The following is a 20,257-nucleotide window of genomic DNA, read 5'->3' as shown; positions in this document are numbered from 1 at the left end:
TATTTGATTAGGTGTGGTTAAGAACCAAGTATCAGGATGGATTAAAAGGGAAACATGCTGTTTGTTTTTGGCAGTAGTGACTTTTATTCATTAGAAACTCAACAGGAGTAAGTAACTATTTCAGAAACTACTTCTTCACTGAAATTTTTACAAATAATCATCTTTCAGGTTCACAAAGTTGTAAAATGGTCTGAAAAACAGAAATAGCCCAAAGAGACTCTTTACATCTTTCCACAACACAGAATCTGTGATTCAGTCTTGATTTCATCCACAATCTCCACATTGTAGGGTAAGAATGCATTGCTCATTCCTGCTGTGCTTCAATATTTCAGGCCGCTGCTAGTGGCGTGATAGTGTGCTGAGAAGTGCAGCTAACAAATCAGCAGCAACTTGGCCAGTTGCTGCTGATTGAACAAGATTGAATTTTTTGATTCAACCTTGTTGAATCAAAGAATTAGGTCAGGTTTGATGGACAAACTGGGTACAACTCTGCATTAGCAAGATATATCAAAGAAAGCAATCAATCAATCAATTAATCCGGATCTACAGCAACTTAGGGTAAAAAACACTCAGATGAAAAACATAACACACACAGTAAATAATGCAAGTGCAAGACAATAGTCAAGCTATTGTGTTCCAGATTGGTACTTCTTCTTTAGATATTGTGGTAACCTTTACTGACGGCAGCAGTTCAAAAGGTTTGTTGGAGACGATGATGAGGAGTTTTACTGCAACAGTTCCCATACAGATTATGGGTGGAGCATGAGGACAATCCAATTACCTTCTCATCTCATGTCACTATTATCTGCAGGGCCACGATTGTGTGCACAAACAAGGAATTTGAAAACTGAAGTCAAATTCCTTGTTTGTGCACACACTCTTGGCCAATAAAGCTCATTCTGATTCTGATAACAGGTTGAAAAGCAGTGGATGGAGAACACAACCACACAGGCACTCAGTGCTCAGAGGGATAAAGTTGAGATGTAGATTTCCAATGAACTCAGTGGTCTCTTAGGAAGTTCAGCATCTAGAGACAATTCACAGTTTTCACATTAGACTTTTCTCTGTCAGTCTCAGGGGAAATAAGAGGGAATTATGATCATAAATAGAGATCATAATTTCATTTGAAAAGTATGTAAACCCTTGGCTGATTTACTTATACAATTATTTTTCATTCAAGAAAGAAGATTTTTTCCAATAGGAAATGATATTAAATTTCTCAATAGATAAGATAACAGCTTAAAAGGAGGATCAAATTTCACCAAAAGTTATCTTTTTTATTTACATTATATTTATGCAAATTCTAGGTAATCAGAGGAAACGTCCTTGGAAGGATCACCGCAATCAAACACTTCTTGTATTTCCGTTGAGCTTTTTGGAGCTTTCCACTGATATTTTGATGGTTTATCTTAGTTGATGATCTTCAAGTCTGTGAGGTTGAAACATTTTATGTCATCACTCTAATCTTACCGAGTTTCACGTCAGAACTTTAGATAGGCCACTCCAAAATGTTAACATTACCTTCAGTCAGCACTGTGTTTATCAAATTAGATTAGTTTAAATCTAAATGTCAGTGGTATGATTCTGGTCTTAACTGTAGATTAGATCTCAGAAGAGGGAGTACTTTGTGCACCCTGGTGCAGTCATTTTGTCACACATTGTTCAGAGAGGCCGGTTTTTAATGAGTTGACCTGAATAGACTTTCTACAACAGGAAAAAAAGAACTTTTACAGACCAATCATCCAAGCAAAATTGTCCCACCATCATCCAGAGGTACATCTATAGGTAGTAGATGTACCTCTTTTCGAAACCCGCTTTTTTCTGCACCAAATTTTGTTCCATGGTGGATTGTCCTCTGGACTTAGAATCCAGCATGGCATTACAAAATAATACAGTGAGAAGTTAAGAAAGAAAGAGAGCTACAACATCCTCTTTTCTGTAGCTAACATCTTCAAACACAGCAGCTTGCAGATTGAACTCAACTAACTATATGAAAAGCAAACTGACTTTGATTTTCATAGTTTTTCACTAAAAACTGTCTGAATACCTCCATGAAATTGCAGCTTCAGTTTATTTGTTTCAGATTTATTTCTAAGAGGAATAAATAATTAACATAGAGATTTCACTTTTAAAATACATGTTGTTTTGTGTCCTTTGAAAATGCACTTTTTAATTGATTAAATCTTTAAAGTGGGCCTTGAGAGCCTTAGTGGTTCTTCCGTTGGTGAAACTGAACATAAGGCATAGTGAAGGAAAATTTCCCTGGCTTTAAAAGTCCAGAGGTTTCACCAGCACCAAATGAACAGCAAAATTATCACCGTGTTTCAATGAGAAGAGTTCCAACTATTGTCTTGCAATTGGAAAGTTGTGGGGTTTTGATTCTCGCTTCTTTCCCTGACACAGATTGATCCAGAGCCCTCTGGCAAGGCCTCAAAGAACTACAGAATCATGTGTATAAATGTGTTTGTGAGTAATGTGTACAGCACTTGGAATGTCTAACATTAGACAGAAATGCTATTATATTTTCATCACATTTTAAACCATACTTGATATTTTACCCTTAGTCCTGAGGTACTATAAGGTCAGATTAACTGTACTCGGTTAATCCTAAAGTCTTAAAAAATAAGCTAAACAACACAGTCTGTTCTCACGGTACACTGGATAGCTGACCTTTCGCTAAGAAAGTGAGTTATGAGTTCAGGAGCTTAAACGTCATGTCTCTACTTCTGGCACAAAATGTACTGAATGTAAATAATTCATTAAACAAACACAGGGTGAACACAGTGAATCCCTGGATTTTAAAGTTTAACAGCCCAAGTAATTTCAAGAGTTGAGCTATATGAACACAGACACCATATCCAAACACCTCCATGATGATGTGATGTTGTAAGTAGACAGAGAAAGTCAAAGCAAAGTAAGGTCAGCTCTTTGTAGCAAAGGAAATAATTAAGGCTACAGATTACAGCTTATATTTCATTTTAGGTTGAGGAGGAAATAAAGTACACTGTTAGGAATTGAGGTGAATATGAGGTGAAATTCAAGTAAAATGACAATTTTCATCTGTGTTTCTAATGCAGTACCACCTAGTGTAAAGTTTCTAGCAACATGCTTCAGCTCATGCATTTGTTTAAGCAAAAGAATAAACTGAAAGTGTGAATCAATTCCAGCTACTGCCTTTCACTAAATGATACCAGACATTTATTTACACTGTATAAAAAGACATATAACCACTTTTGCTTACCGTCTCACACTAAGCCTTTCCTGTTTTGGGTCAGTTTGCTGATTGTCAGAGTAATTATAAAGATGTTTTTTGTTTGTTTGTTTTTTGCTTTCCTAAAAATCAAACGTTTACATAGATTTCTTTTATATTAGACTCAGTTTCTGACCAATATACTATCATGACAAAATTATTAGAAGACCCCTAGCATTTAAGAGTGACTGTAAGATAAAAATACTTTCTTTGAAAGGTAATGTTCACCTCCTTCATAGGAAACTTGACATTTAGAGTTGCGAAATTCAGATTATGAGCTATATGAATTAATAAGATACTTTCACAAGAGTATAGACACTAAAACACAATTTAATTAGAGCATGTCTTGCCCTCTAATGGACAAGAGATCTGTGCAGGTGTGCCTCTCATCCAACGACTGCTAGAGATAGGAAGCTGCTTCCCCATGACTGTCCAAGGAAGAGCGTAAAATAAATTAGCCACATGTCCACAAAGTTATTACAGCAGCTATAATTGCAAAGGATGGATGGATGGATGGATGGATGGATGGATGGATGGATGGATGGATGGATGGATGGATGGATGGATGGATGGATGATGGCCCTTTGAGTATGACAAAACTGACAAAAATGAAGTCAAACTCGGGTGCTTGATTACAGTTGTGCAATACTGCCACTTAGTGGACAAACCCTGCAAGCATCAGATAATCTGAAAAACGTTTTTTTTATATATATATTAATTCAGTTATATATTTAATTATAAATATAATTATAAATATAATTAAATATGTATTTAATTATAGCAGGTTGTCTATTTGAATAAATATTTTGCGACAAGATCCAATAATTAAAAGAAATACAAACTTGTTCGATCTTACACTAAAGAAGGAAAATGATAGTTGAAAATGTCAGCAGTGATCTAATAAGTAAAATTAGATTATATCTACACATCATTTTTAACTGCGCAGCGGATAGGAATGCATTAAAAAAATTTCTCATTTGATACAGGTATGTTTTTTTATTTTAGGTTACTGAGCTCACACAGGAAGAGATTGTGCATGTTTGCACACACACACACACCCCCCCACACACACACACACATACACATGTCCGCACCTTCTTGTCTGCCTTTCATCATCACCGCTGACAGGAAGAAGAGCTCTATCGACTCTTGTTGGAGGTTTTATTTGAGCAGCCGCTAATATTTCGGGCGGATCTTACTATAGCTGTGACTCGGCTTCCTTTCCTTTTCTACAACTTCATGCGCACAACTTTTAAAAAGTCTAGTTTGAAAGGAGATTGCTGAAAAGGACTGATAAAAGTGAATCACTGAAAGCTGGAGATGACTTCTGGAGGCATGGGGCTTGGGGGATTGGGGCAGGACATAAGCCAAGCGGAGTTGGACTTTTCGGATCTGTTTCTCTACAACACACCCGGAGAAGATTTCCCCGTTGGCTGCGTTAAAGGTGAGTGTTTGTTTAAATCACAAAGCCTTCAATTTTATGTTAATTAATTCATTCATTTTTTTTTTAACCTAATTGTGGGATAAAAATGTCTGCAATAAAACTGTACTGTTCATTCAATTATGTGCTGCTTTTATTTATAGTTTCCCGAGTGGACTTTTGTTCAACAAGTTTAGTTAGTACAACTTTTTTGCAGTTATTTTAATAACAATATGGTGTAGTTATAACAGATAGTTTTGCATGTGGCTTGCACAGTGTGCTCTGGGGAATGAGTTTCATTTGCAATTTATGGGTCAAAATGAAAATGAACTCCCATGTGATAGCCGAGTAACACTGTCATTATAAATAGGGCAATTCTTGACTTAATAAATCTTTTGTCTGGTTGCTAACAGATGACTCAGGTGCTCTCCTTCAGAATGACAGCCAGCCTCCCTTACTGATGGTCGATCATCACACCACACACGTCTCCACCTTGGCCCATCCAGCGTCCAGCCAGGACAACTTCCCTCAAATTCCCACCTCAGACAACCTGCCAGGGGCCGTGTTTGAGTGTCTGGAGCTGACATCAGGAGCCAGTAATATCCCTGCCCCCAGCCCCAGGATTGAGATCACTCCGTCGGGTGATTCTCTCAGCTCTCACACCCTGGAGCCAAGCCCTGGCTCTAAAGCTCTGGGTGCATACAGGGATTGTGTGAGCCCCGCTAGTAGCAACTCCTCTTCAGGCTGGCCGGCGGATATCTGCTCTCCCTTGAACTCACCCAGTGTCTCCCCTCCAAGCGGTGGCAACTACAGCAACTCCTGTTCTGCCTTGGACCTGTGCCCAGGCTTGCAGGGCATCCATACTTCCTCTGCACACTCCTCTCCAGGGACCTCGCCTCGCAACAGCATCACGGATGAGACCTTCCTGCAGCCGATTCACCAGCGCTCGACCTCTCCGCTTCCCCACCAGCGTTCCCGCTCCACCTCACCACAAGGCAAACGCTGTTTTGACCAGAGCCATCCCTGCCAGGGGGGTACGCCAATCAAGCAGCGCTCCCGGAGCCCCAGTCCCAACCCGTCAACCCACGAGCCGTACTATATCCACCAATATCAGGCCCAAGCAGAGTTTCAGTCCCATGTTCAGACAGCACCACAGGCCCTGGAGGAAGTGCTCAACCACCTCAGTTCAGGTTTGCCTAGAGTTGGAGCTCCTGTAGGGGTGGGAGCCACTCATCCACAGCCCCCTAGACAGGACTGTGTTTATGGAGACAGGTATGACTGGGCGATTGATCATGAGAGGATGGGCAGGTCTGGAGCTGAGGTGAAATCTGAGCCCTTCTACATTCTCCCATCTGTGTGGCCTCCCACTCAGCCAGTACATCAACCCACAACATGCACATTCAGGTGCTTGGTTTAACCTCTTTTCTTAGTTAAAATTAAATATTTATTTTTATTAGATATCAGAATGTCTGATATGCTAGATGCTTTGCAAATGTTTGCAATAAATGTTTTCATTTTATTCCCTCATTCCCTCAGTGGTCTCTCTGTGGCACCACTCCCGTCCTTAGAGTGGAGTCTACCCAGTCAGTCCGGCCAATACGAGCTTCTGATCCAGCAGCAGCCCAGATCCCACCATAGAGCTCACTATGAGACCGAAGGCAGCCGAGGAGCAGTCAAGACGCCCAACGGAGGCCATCCTGAAGTTCAGGTGTGTACGACCAAGATGAGTTTCCATTGACCATATAATTGCACAAATTGGAATTACAAAAAATACATTTGATTAATGGAAACATGCCAATTTCAAAATAGCTAATGTTTATTAATAAAAAGTTTTTGTGCCAGGATGAGGTGGTTTTTCAACTGTATCAATATTTGTATATTTCGCAAAACAATGGAAACAATTTTTGTGCATTATGCGAGTCGTGAGATCAATAACCAGATGTTACTACTGGTGGAAAAGATGAAGAAAATGATAGGAAGTGGTAGGAGCATTATGGTTTGGCATATTTTTTAATGACGTATCTCGTAAACTATCTTATTCATAAGTGATTTTAATTGCATTTCTTATTTAATGGAAACACCACAATTGCAAAATTGTTTTTTTTTTTTTACATTAGCAGAATATCAACAAAGTTTTGTGCATGTTGGTAATGGAAACCCATCGAATGAGAAAGAAATAGGCTTCTCGCTTTACAGATTACTAGGAGAAAAGCATGAGAATAAGGAAGAGATTATATATGTGGGGTGGTATTTCCTGGTTTGGTGTTCATGTAGAGCTAACAGCCATGCAAATAAAGAAATAGTCCCTGCTTCCATCTGTGATGATGTTTAAGCCATGCTTTGTTCCAGTCTGCTAAAGTGAAAGTTATCCAGACAACAAATATGTTAGCATGATAGACAAATATTGACACACGGTTTTTGCTTACTGCTTTACTGAGTTGAAATAATGGCTAACTGTTGGTTTTCCCAGTAATACTGCCCAGTACTATGCAAAGCAGTTCTGAATCCTTTCTACAAAGAGTAATTCTTTGCTGCAGCAGCATGTCAGGTAGCTTGAATTCAGCATAAAGTATGTGTGTAATTTCTTGTGTCGCCTTCCTAAGCTTCGGGGATACCAAGGCACAAGTCCGCTGGGGCTGCAGGTCTTCATCGGGACAGCAGATGAGAAGCTTCTGAAACCGCACGCCTTCTACCAGGTCCACCGCATCACTGGGAAGACCGTCACCACACCAAGCCTGGAAAGGATCATCAGTGGGACAAAGGTTTTGGAGATCCTTCTGGAGCCAAAGAGCCACATGAGAGTGGTGTGAGTAAAGTTGGTTTTAAAGCAAAAATTAGAAAATTCACACTCAGACTTACAAGTCCTGGCATGGTAGTAACACATTATTGCAATTCAGTTGTGTGTGACCTCATTCTTTTTAAGTGAATCTGCAAACACCACTGTGCAGGGTCTCTGCATACCTAACAGTGCCTCAGATGGAGAGATACAGCAGAGTAGTTTGGTTTGTTTTCTTCTGACTTTTTATTGCAATGAAAGCTCAGATCGTTCTGAAAAATCAGCCACAAAAACCCTGGTTACTTGGGAGAGTGTCGAGGTTTTTCAACGTTTTTCACTCCAAAATGATGCTGCTGATACTGCTGACGGAAACAAGAAACGCATCACTTCCTGTGTGTTGGAGAGTTTTTTCCAAGAAACACCTATCATACTGTGTGTTTTTTTGCAGTGGCAGAAATGTCTGATGAGTCAAAAAAAAAAATTTGTGGCAAAAAGGCATTTTTAAACAAAACTAGGTCAGGGACATGTTTATTCTGTACAAGGGGCAAACTGCTGTAAGGAAAGCACAAACCACAGAATCACCAAAATGCACAAAATAAACAGTATACAAATAAAAGAAACTTGCAAAACAGGTGTGAATAAACTATTCTTAAAAATATTGCAACTATTACCAAAATAGGGCTCCACAAAAGAAAAGAATGGATTAAAAAACATTTTTCATCCAAGAAATCTGGCAGTTAGCATTTTTTCCATCTGTGTTTGTTCAGGATTGACTGCGTTGGCATTCTGAAGTTAAGAAATGCTGACATTGAGTTGCGGAACGGCGAGACGGACATCGGACGGAAGAACACGCGCGTCCGTTTGGTGTTTCGTGTCCACATCCGTGAACCCGGAGGCCATTTTGTGTCTCTTCAAGTTGCTTCCAACCCCATCGAATGCTGTAAGAAGCATATATGTGCAAAAATTATATTATTAGACAATTGCTGTTATTATTGTTATTGCTGGTGGTGATGGAGCTGTGTTCATGTTGTCTGCAGCTCAACGCTCGGCGCAGGAGTTCCCCGCGGTCGAGAGGCAGGACCTGGACCGCTGCTCCGTACTTGGCGGTCAGCAGATGGTCCTAACTGGACAGAATTTCACGTCTGACTCCAAAGTGATATTTTCTGAAAAGACACAAGGTGAGAGCTTCTTTTGTAAGCCAGTAAATGTTTACCCACTGACAAGATAAATAACAAGCTGCATGGAATATGAACAGAATGTTATGTAATGACACAAATGCATGCATTTGTTTATGTATGTTCAAAATAAATATAAATCAACTCTTGTGGTTCAAAATGTGAACCACAAAACGTGGCTCATGTTTAAAAGAAGGGTTCAACATTAATTTCACGACAAAACGTGGTAAAGACAAATTATTCACTGAACAGAATTTTAGTGTTCTATTTCTTGTAGCTCCCTGAGTTAAAAATGAAAATTTATGTAAAAATTGGGGTGTGGTTGTAGAGGGAATTGGGTTAAGTCATATCTATATCTTGCATTTTATATTTGGCTGAGCTTAATCTTATTAAGAACCTGAATAATAGAATGTCTCCCAAAACCTAGAAAAGCCAGTTTAACACAAAAAGTGGTGGTGTTACAAAGTTTCTCGATGTGTGTTTTTTCTGTTGACCTCCAATTCTCACATGGTTATTTTTGGCTTTAGAACTACTGGTATGATTAAAATAAACTAATAATCATAATCTGTGGCCTTGCTGTATCCTGCCCGAGGGTGCCCACCTACACCTGTAGTATTTTTATTTTTAGATTATTTGCATATCACCTGGGAAACATCACCTTTCGGTGACGCACATCCGCCTCCATCCCACACTTTTAGCTTTGACAAAGCAAAGGCGCATTTTCAAACTATTACATTTTGCACTGCAAGTGAAAACTTTTATTTATGTCTAAATGGAAATTTATCACCTCTTTGGCGCTCCTTCTGCCCACACAGATTTGCCTGGCTGCTTGGCGTAAGAGGTGGATAGGTACAGTCGGTAGCATGTAAAGCTTCACTGTTGCTTGGCGCAGGGTTTTGTGCAACAGGATGTGGTTAGACAGGCTGATAAAGATTTAGACCTAGAGCAGAGGCTTTGTTTTTTTTTTTTTTTTTTTTTCACTGCGTGGGCTGCACAGAGACACAGAGGTAAAAACAGAGGTGGGAATGTGACACTAAAGCAGACAATACTCTGTTTTCTACTGCTTATGAACAAATATGACTACAAATTCAACTTTCCCTCACTTTTTACATAGTTTTAGTTTTTACATACACATTTTGTATCAGTGAGATGAGTCAAAAATGCATCAATTTTACATATTTGAAGTTGCTTTTGTAGTTTTTTTTTTTTTTACATTTTCACAGAAGCAGGTTTGTTTTATGTTTCTACCAACACCAGATAAAGTAAAACATTACTAAAATCTAAGCGTTACATTTCTTGATGTTCTTCTCTAACTTCTGGCAACAAAGCTTTTCTATATATTTTCACTCCAAGAACTGAAATCAAAAAAATTATAGATCTGATCAGTTCTTTCAGGTTCCTCGGAAAAGACAGAGGAACCAATGTTATTGGTATAACATTTTATACATTTTAAAAATATATTTAAGCAAACTGTGTCTTTATGAATGGCTGTAGAAGTGCCCAAAGATTCTTTTCTTAGGTTTTGTCATTCATTGGCAACTCTGACTCATCCCATACGTTTAAGAGCATTTCTAAGACTGAAAGGTTCATAAGTCAGGGTGAAAAGGCTAAAAACGCCAACAAATCAGATCTTTATTTAAAATTGATCATGTGAAGTGGAAACAAGGAAAAACAAAAACAAAAATACTGTTGATCAAGACAACATTCTAATTTTTTGGGATTTTAAAATCAAAATATAAAGAAACAAGGGGTGATATGACATGATTGTCCAATACTATGATAATTTATACTGACAAAATGAAAAACAAATGATTGATGGGTGACATGGTTGATAAAACTGTGTTTCTCTCTTCTTTTAGATGGCCAGCAAATCTGGGAGGTGGAGGCCACTGTGGACAGAGACAAAACCCAAGCAGTAAGACGGCCAACTTGCTGGTTTTGACACATGAACTGTCATGTATATGCAAGTAAACATTTGTCTTTAGGCTTGGTAAAGATGGGCAAAAAGCCTTCAAATAAATTCATCTTTTACTACAGTAGAAATGCCCAAAATTAAATGCAACCATTTAAATTGGGGTAGTTTTTTTCCCTGATGGTACTGTTTCTGTAACAATTCGTTTGACAAAAAGCAACCGAAGTTCTTTTTTTTCCATTCACATAAAAATAACTATAAGTAATGATCCAGGTCTTTCTACATTCTCAAAGTCATCTGATTCATTTTGTTTTCATTTTCCTAGAATATGCTGTTCGTTGAGGTTCCTCCTTATCGAGACCGAAACATTTGCCAGCCGGCTAAAGTCAACTTCTATGTCATCAACGGAAAGAAGAAGCGCAGTCAGCCTCAGCATTTCATCTATACTCCTGTAATAGGTGTGTAACTGTCAGTTCTCGCAGCTTTCACGCTAGAAGGAAAAACAGGTTTATCTGCAAAACATGTTAATTCATGACCAGCTGAAACTCAGCTGGGGTTAAAAAAATGGTAATGGTATGAGACTTGCCTCAGAAGGCTGATGTTGAAAGATTACATTAAGCGTAATAAAATGACAAAATGACGTTTCATTTATGACCTGATATAATAATTAGAATAAAAGGTTGTTTTGATGTGGCTTAAAACAAACAATGTTGGTCAACTATGTTTCTCATATTAAGTCAAGAGCAATACAGGAAATTGCAAAACTTTACCCAGATAAACTGAAATAGCTTCAATCTAAAAATAAGTAGATGTAGTTCACATCCAGAGACCTGATAACGACCTGATCAATTAGACAGTTTGAGCTTGCAGCAACAAGCAGCAGACAGAAAAACATTTTATACTTGGAGAGAAAAGTTAACCCCTAAGGGGAAAATGTGTCACTCCACTGCTGAAAAGCATTTTACAAATTGTCATCCTCCCATTAATTTATGACACACATTTGGCACGGACTAAATGGCATAAATTTATATATATATTCACGTCTTTTGTGGCGTTACTGGAACTGTTTCCTTGGAGGAAAATGTTTTCTTACATTTCAGGGGTCTCTATTTTATTAAACAAGGATTTTAACTGCTGCCATGTCTTGTTTACTGATTTGCTTTGATTTTTAATTAAATGTTGTATTTATTTATTTTATTTTTCTTGCCCTTAAATCACGTGTATTATTATACTGATTATGAGAGAAGTATTAACTTGACAAAATATTCTGAATCACTGATAGGAATATTTTTGCCTAAAGTGATCTCAAACAGCACATATCTACGTTTTTCAGACTGATAAATCTAGGATAATATAATATATGGAAGAACTTTCCTTTCTTAGAAATCTTACATAAAGATATCACTAATTTTTGACATGCATTTCTTATTTTTTGGAGAAAGATATTGTTATTATGGAGTGAAATAACCTAATTTTGTATCATCAGTGATGATTCAGTCTTAAACCAAGTACATGTTAGCTGTTGAAGTTTGAACTTTTTGCCAGTAAAACTCTGACCTCATTTTTGAGTTACAGAAGTTGATGCTTGATGTTTTGCACATGTTCATAACCTACTGTGGCTAAAAACAGCCCTGATGAGATGAGACTGTTTGTTGTCACAGCTGCAGCCTCTCTGTCATGCTCGCTTATGCTAAGCAGTGTTGTGATGTCAGCAGGACATTTTCATGTGTCAAATTGTCTTTATTTTCTAGCAATCAAAGCAGAGCCTCGGGATGACTACCCTCTGGATTCATACAACTGCTCAGACAATCATCACCTGTCTGCCATTTCAATGAAGTCCCTTTACCATCACTTTGAGCAAGACATCAACCCTCCAACCTTGAATGTTTCGTCCGCACTCTACCATTTAGCCACCGTAGACCCCAGAAGCCATATGCTACCACCCGATTCTTTCGAGGAGCCAGCTTATTACCAGTCCAGAGCTGGGAATGTGGTCAACAACCCAGTGATGTACCACTCTGCAAACCAGCTCTACAGCAACTACAACACCAACCATCCCTCCGGTCCCAGTCAGTGTGTCAGCGCCCGAACCCCCATGAGCAAACTGGGCGAGGGTCCGCAGATTGGGGATTCCTTTGAAGCCTGTTTGGTGCCGAGGCATCAGGGTTTTGTGCCACCTCTGGGAAAGTCGCCACTTTCGAGATACGTTCAAGTGAAGGCAGGAAGCCAGATTCAGCCAGTCGGGCAGCCGCTTACCCAGATCGGATCTGCTAAAGGAAACCATGACGATAAGGCTCCAGAGAAGATAACCATTAAACAGGAGAATCTCAGCTATGCCTATCTGGAGGATGGTGAGTATTAATGTGTGTGAAGTTGTATTTTCCCAGATGTTCTACAAAATGTTAACAAACAGAAATACTGCATTTAAATCAATAGGAAAGGATCATTGCAAAAAGTCTTAGCCCGTATCTTTGGTTTAGTTTTTAGTGCAAATATCTCAGTACACTTGAGATAAGAAAAAACTATCTTACAAATAACATTTCAGCAAGATATAGAGCTTGTTTTAAGCCAATAATTATTTTAATATTGATGATGACGTTTTTGCTCCATTGGCAGATTATTTCACTCATAACAAAAACCTTCTCCCATGTCAGTTGTGAATTAATCTGCCTGTGGAACAAATACTTTTTCATCAATATTAAACATTATTCACTTAAAACAAGCTTTTAATCTTGCTGAAAAGTTACTTAAGTTATTTTTGCTTATTTCAAGCATACTAAGATATTTGCACTCAAAACTAGACCAAAATACTTGCTAAGATTTTGTTTTTTTTATAGTGATAATATAAGAAGTCAATAATATAAGAAGAGATGAAAAAAAACACAAGCCAGAATACATGAAGTAAAGTATATGGAAACACAGAGCTGCCATATCAGACCTAAATAATGCCACAATTATACTTATAAATGTTATATTTTCATGTTTGTAAATGTTTTAACAATATTAATATCTCACTTGAAAGAATAGAAATCCATATATACAATACATATATATATATAAATTGATAGCCAGCCTATAGTTTATCTCCCACTTACAGATAAAGAACTAACAAACATATTTAGACACTACATATGGAAGTAGATCAGGCAATCAACCCAAAAGGAAACATCTATGTGGAGTTTTATAAGTCCAATTTCAATCAGCAACACTTAAAGAACAACAATATACCGTCTGTAGAAATATTAAACAATACAATAGATCAGACAGTGAAAAACTTGATAACTGAAGAAAACATGGAATTGAAAGAGAACCTTACGTTATAGTTTAGGGTCAATTTGTCGCATCAGTTTCTCAGAACCCTGTTCCCAAAGGTGAATACTAGAGTATTTTACACTGTTTTTCTGAGCAGTCAATATCTATATGCAAACTGTAACTAAAGCTGTGATGATGCATATATTTATCAAGTCTCAAATATCTCCATGTTGATATGCAGGGACAGGCAGCTGTGATAGATCAGCCCGGGTAAAATAATGTGACTGTTTTTCTGAAATAGCTCTTTATATGTGTTACAGTTTAAATTACAGATTAAATTCAGTTAAAGTATTAACTGGAAATAATTTTGTTTATTTTCAGAGTAAACAACAGTTGTTTGTTTACACTGAAACTAAGTTTGAATTTGATGTAATACTCTACAAAATTTGAGAACTAATGGTATATATAACAGGCAGATACACAGACAGTTCACTAGTAATTTTAAGAAAAACCCCAAAGACCAGATCTCATCTTAAATCAATCATCTTGTAATATGTTTCTTAACAGCGAGACAAGCCTCAGGAAATGTAGATATTTTGATAAAAATGTTTTAAACATGACTAAATTTGACCTAAGGACTATTGAATAAATTAGAAATAAGAAAAAAAAAAGACAGATCATCAAAATGCTTGTGTAAGGAGAAGGTTCTGTAGCCTGGGGGATGGGTGTTTGTGGCCCGGTCTGCAGTGCAAACAAGCACCATGCAACTATACATTTGCAAATCCTTCCATGTGGTTTTCAGTCGGGCCTTTCTATCCACTTTCCTGTCTGTTTCAGTCTCACTCTCACTGTCTCTCTCACACACTTTCTGAGTTGTAATGAGTATACCCAATTTCCTTTCAACCAAATCTACTATAACTAACCTAACAATTGTGATGGGAAAGAGCTTACACTGTTGTAAAGTGAGAAAGTGTCTGGTTGGACCTCTTTGGAAGCAGGCAAAAACAGGAAGTAAACAGTACACATGCAAATATATGCTGATACAAGATAACAATAATAAAACACCCAAATTCTCAATCTGGTCTTTGAAACAAAGCGGAGAATTAATTTTGCTTTTACATTCTGTGATATAAAATATACCAAAGCTGTTTAGAAACCAGCGCCAACGACGCCAGAGCAAAGTCAGGGATATCTAGTGGACAATAATGTAACTGCAGTCGTTCTTCCATACACTGTCAATCATTGATGGACTCACAAAGGTTTTATTAAATCATGTCATGGAGGGGGAACTTGGTGACTGAGGTCAGAAAGGCGCCAACCACAAACCTCAACATCCCTGGTTCAAGTCCTGTGAAGGACGTTTGTTTCACTCCCCACGCCCTCCCCACCACTTCTCACTGATTATTTTCTCACAGTCTACATTGAGCCATTACAAAATAGCAGAACAAGTCCAGACTCTGGCGCCACCTATTGGCGACATTGAATAAAACAATCTGACCTCACTTGGGTTTGTGCATGAACTTCTTGTTTTCTGTTTTTTAGTAAATGACATCATAAGAAGAGACATGAAAGGCCACAGTGGAGACTGATCCCGCAATACTTAAGCGTCTCTGAAGACCAAGACTTCTAAAATGTTATTGGAAATATATTGCAAGCTGATATAATATTGGTTTGTATGGTTTTTAATTTCAAGACAGCATCATAATACTGTTGGATTCAGAAAGAATAGTGGTTCAGCTTTGTAAGAATTTTAAAATCAGCCATTTATAAAGATATACTATGTATCTATTTTGCCTTTAATCACTTTTGAATTCTTTCTGTTCATATTATTGTACAATTGCTCTTTTAAGAATGTAGAAACTATTTTATATTAAATAAATTCAGTTTATATGAGTCTGGGTGTGAAATGTGATTATTTTAAGTTTGAATGGCTGAAGGAAACAAACACTGAATCAGAATCACAAACTTAATACTTTAATATCTTAGTTTTGCATGTATGACCTCTAAAGATGTAACATTTTCACTGTTTCATTTTCCAGATCACACACATAGTGTCAGCTCAAGTCTCCAGTTTGAACGAGTATATTTTTATCTGCACCAACTGAAAATCTAGAGTTTTTATGTATCATGAACACAGACTTAGCAGTATACAAAAGTATCATGGTAATACTGGAGCTTCAGCTTGCACCCCATTGAAATACCCAGCTGGAGAAGAACCCATGAGAACATATTAGCTGAATGAGGCAGTTTCGCTACAAATCATACATTCCCAGAGCCACAAAGGGTTTACATTGTATTTTATTCATCCTGTGTAAACTAAAAGTGCACCTTTAAACACTGCATGAAAAATATATACATATATTAGAAGTTTCATTTAATTGAGTTATTTTTAATTTCTGATATTTTGTTGCCTTTTCTAGGCTTTTAAATTCTGCTGTGTCCTTTTGAGGGTCTGTTCAAACACAGAGGAGTTTATCCTTTTTTCAACATACATAATTTTGTTGTTGCAGACTGAGGGTAAGAACAAATATACAGGCCTTTAGAGAGGTGCAAGTATTTCTTTGGAGTAATGATGTCCTATTACTGTTACAAGAACAAGGAGGATTAAATAATAAAAAGAACATCTCATTAGTGTCATCATAATAATAATATACTGATTTATTTAATCTCCGTTTTTTATAAAATCATCACTTCAAAAGAAAAGCAACGCTAGAGGGCAACATTTTCAAATTAATCTTCTATTACAAAGGAAGTAGACGGCATGTTGAGTGCGTCACTTCCGGGTTTTTTTTCTTTCCTCTTTTTTTCTGGTTTGTAATAACTACAATATTTCTCCCCCGTTTATTCTTAGAGTGCAAAGTCTTTCCATGTGTTTCTTTTGACGATAATACGTTTTGGACCAAATAAACAATCGAGGATTTTGCGTCATTGCTGGTGAGCTTTTCATCCAGTCATCCAGCAAAGATATGATTTAACGCAGATTTATTTCTACTCAGCTCTTTGTTTTACCATATCCTCTCTGTGTTTACAGATCGGCTCTAAAGCTGCATGACACTGTATGTTAGCTTTGCAGATCCGAGGCTATCATGCGTCCAATTTTAACTTTAACCAGCTAATTTCGAGACACTGTTAAGTAATCCTACTGCTGTTGGTTGGACAGGAAGTTTTGTCGGATGAAATAAGTCCAGACACAGCAGCGTCATGTCTGAAGAGCTGGACCTGTCACCTCCGGAGGTACCTGAACCCACCTTACTGGAAAGCATCCTGCGCTATGGGTTGTTCCTGGGTGCCATTTTCCAGCTGATCTGCATCCTGGCCGTCATAATGCCCTCATCCAAGAGTCACGATCAGGTGAGTGGACTCCACTTGGAGGGGCAGGAATCCGATCCAGTAGTTAAATATTGTTCCCATCCTAAAAAAATATGCTTTCCTCTTATCTGGACAACAAGAATCCAATGATATGCGTTGAAATAATTGCTATGTTCTTAGATTGTGAAACATTGTTTTTGTGAGCAAGAAAGATAATACTGTCACAAAATGTCTACATTTATTTCTGCTATTTTCCAAACTGCCTACTGGATAATATATATATATATATTTTTTTTTAATCTAACCGAACAGTAATCATTTGTAGACGATGATCTGATTCTGATTTTTTCACAAATATATACACAAATACAAATATTTATACATTATACTATGTTATATTTTATACCATTTTACAAGATACAATGTAGTTTCCACATAGGGATGTTTTTCTGCAGCATTACACACATGTACATTAATGTATATAACTTAAAGCAAACAATTTTCAAAAAGCCTTTTCAGCTCTACCATCCCATCATACACATCTCAAGCTATAAAATAAGCAGCAGCTGCTTTGGTCAGATTTAGGTTTTTGATAACAAATACTGGTGTAAAACAAGGGATGGATATGTTGAAAAGAACCTCAGAAAAGAAAAGAACCTAATTTGACTTTGGTCCAGGTGCTCCCCTGGGAAAAAAGATGCCTTTTATTATTATTATAGCTTTTTTTTGCATCTCTTTACCAGGGTTTTTGCCCATTGGTGTTGAGGTCATTGTATGTGCTTTCTTTTCTTCTCATAACATGACATGGTATAAGTTTGACTAAAACAAAAAACACACTTTGTTTGGGACAGAACATTAAAGTTGCTTTAAATTGAGGAGAGATTAGAGTGTTTTTTCTTTCTCTTTCTAAACATCACACCTCAAACCTGCTCAAGCTACTAAGTGGCTGTACTCTAAGCATTGTCTATTTTCTCTTTGCCACGTCTTTCAGCTCAAAACCAAATTCAGCCACATTAGATGAAGTTTAGTCAGAAAATCCTTTAAGATTATCAGCTATTTTGTAGCTTTTGTTTTCTTGTGGGGGGTCAGTGACCTAGTTTTTTATTATTTTTTTTGGGTGTCACTCTAAGAAACAGATGACTGTAGATGCACTGACGCTGTACAGTCAAATTTGCTGATTCAGCTGCAAGACTTTATATTAAGGAAATGCGCCCTGGTAATCTGCTGTTACATAGAAAACAATTCTGGTGAAAACATAGCCTCTTAAAAACAAGAGTTGGGCTCAAGTTTTGATTTATTTTGAATTGTTTTCTTATCTCCTCACCCATATTACCAACGTACATGGAAACCTGCTTTTTGTGGCCGTTGATAAACTCCTAGGATAAGACTAGAGGGAACTACCTACAAATTTTGATTAACTCACCTCAAATCACCACTAGAAAACAGGAAACCAACCCATGTTAATGAACTCTACCAATTCTGCAAAAAGAAATTTATAGACATCCAACCAGAATTATGTCAGAAGTTTTTTAAGGACTAAAAAGTATGCAGTTGAGGAACAGGTTGCTAAGAGACAATTTATAAAGTATAGTATTATCTCTACCTGGCCTAAGTATTTTATTTAGGCCTGTTATGGATAATACCTTTAGACCAGAGAAAATTCAAAATAAATTTCAGCTCTTGCACCAACACTTTGTTAAAAACATTTTCTGCTTAGGATTAGGGTCAATAATAAAAAAAGATTCTCACTTTTTAATCTCAGAATTCTGCATTTTTTTCCCCTTCATAGTTCTGAATTTAATCGGTCACGTAAAATAAAATCAGACAAATTCCTCCAAGAGGTTAGATCTCCTCCTGCACAATTCACATCTCTATCATTTAAGATGATGCTCTCAGTTGCTGCATAAAAAGTCAGAATTTTGACTTCTAATTTTGTCATGAAACCCTGGAGAAAAGAAAAGATTCCGATAAAACATGAATCACATCCCCATGAAAGTTGTATGTAAACTTGTTGTATGTAAATTAAGTTTAGGTAACTTCATAAATGTTGACAATACCAGAAAGCATATTCTAAAAACTACCTTACTTGAAAATCTGAAGGAAAAACCACCAAAAGCAGCGCTCCTCATACTATCACTGCCGGAAGAGATTATTTATAGACTCAAGCAATTAAATCCTCTTTTTAATTATTCTATTTTCAGCTGATGAGATTGCCTTAATAAAATACACATGCTGTCGCTGTGTCATCTTTAGCAGCAGCCTGCTTGAAAGAACAAAGGCTGCGTACACAGTGGTAGTGCTGACAGGAAGAAACACGGCAGATTTGCTTTTGTTGGATGAGCAGAGCACGCATGTTAGCGTTTCATTCAGCTGTCTCTGTTGTGGAAATGAAGTTGCACAAAATCAGTCACCAGGAACATCACAAAGAAATTAATTAGTAGCTCAAATGTCCCAGTTGTTCTACATCCCTAACAGCAATAGTAAGAGCATTAGCCTCAGACTACATTTATGTAATTGTCTGATTTCATATATTTTCACCCCAGCCTTCCTGCTCACCTGGAGAGTTTTATTGTTTCTGTTGCTTGCTCCACAGGAGGAGACCGAATCCACTGAAAGCAAAACTGGAGAACAGATGAAGAAAGCAAAAGGAGCGGCACCTCAGATTCGACAGAAACAAAAGAAGGAGAGCAAAAAGAAAAGATAGATGTTTATGTGCCCTTTTGTTGTGTGTGTTTTGTCTTTAATCCCTGTTATAAGTTTCTAACTTCATATTACAACACTACATCTGAGTCACTTCAGAATGACCCTCAGCTTAATCTTTACACTCAGCACACACACACACACACACACACACTAAATGACGTTGTGTTTGCTGATTGTTAATGATTGCTGATAAATATTTGATCGTTTTGGTTTTCTTTTATCTGCTTTTCATATTATATGTGTATGTGTATTACAATAAATAAAATAACTGCCGTAACTATATTTATTACCAATCATTTATTTATATAAATGGGTCAGAATTCATTTTAGCTTCTCAACCCAGTTTTGTAGAAAATAACGGCCTGTTTCCTTATAATTGATCATTTTAAATCGCTGCTCAAAATAAGTATTTGTGTGAAGAAAAACATTAACATAAAATGTGATTGTTAGACTATTGTTG

The 20,257-nt window shown here is 37.3% G+C and overlaps 2 protein-coding genes across 3 annotated transcripts; both read left to right on the top strand.

The window, feature by feature from the left end:
- The first annotated feature begins 4,361 nt into the window (after positions 1 to 4,361).
- On the top strand, positions 4,362 to 15,679 carry nfatc2b (nuclear factor of activated T cells 2b). Its single transcript, XM_032550465.1, has 10 exons — positions 4,362 to 4,694; positions 5,084 to 6,074; positions 6,207 to 6,378; positions 7,274 to 7,476; positions 8,214 to 8,386; positions 8,484 to 8,624; positions 10,481 to 10,536; positions 10,859 to 10,991; positions 12,285 to 12,884; positions 15,328 to 15,679. The coding sequence occupies exons 1-10, from the start codon at positions 4,571 to 4,573 to the stop codon at positions 15,372 to 15,374; spliced, it is 2,640 nt and encodes an 879-aa protein (XP_032406356.1). The 5' UTR covers positions 4,362 to 4,570; the 3' UTR covers positions 15,375 to 15,679.
- Positions 15,680 to 16,548: 869 nt separating this feature from the next.
- On the top strand, positions 16,549 to 20,248 carry manbal (mannosidase beta like). 2 transcript variants are annotated; one of them, XM_032549007.1, is made up of 4 exons: positions 16,549 to 16,719; positions 16,817 to 16,841; positions 16,946 to 17,136; positions 19,688 to 20,248. In XM_032549007.1, the coding sequence occupies exons 3-4, from the start codon at positions 16,987 to 16,989 to the stop codon at positions 19,796 to 19,798; spliced, it is 261 nt and encodes an 86-aa protein (XP_032404898.1). In that variant the 5' UTR covers positions 16,549 to 16,719; positions 16,817 to 16,841; positions 16,946 to 16,986; the 3' UTR covers positions 19,799 to 20,248. The 2 variants fall into 2 exon arrangements, with proteins under 2 accessions (XP_032404898.1, XP_032404899.1); XM_032549008.1 differs by lacking the exon at positions 16,817 to 16,841.
- The last annotated feature ends 9 nt before the right edge of the window (positions 20,249 to 20,257 follow it).

This window comes from Xiphophorus hellerii, chromosome 20 (assembly GCF_003331165.1).
Source record: "Xiphophorus hellerii strain 12219 chromosome 20, Xiphophorus_hellerii-4.1, whole genome shotgun sequence".
Taxonomy (NCBI): domain Eukaryota; kingdom Metazoa; phylum Chordata; class Actinopteri; order Cyprinodontiformes; family Poeciliidae; genus Xiphophorus; species Xiphophorus hellerii.
Note: the sequence above shows the minus strand (reverse complement) of the source record. Positions and strands in the feature narration are given on the sequence as shown.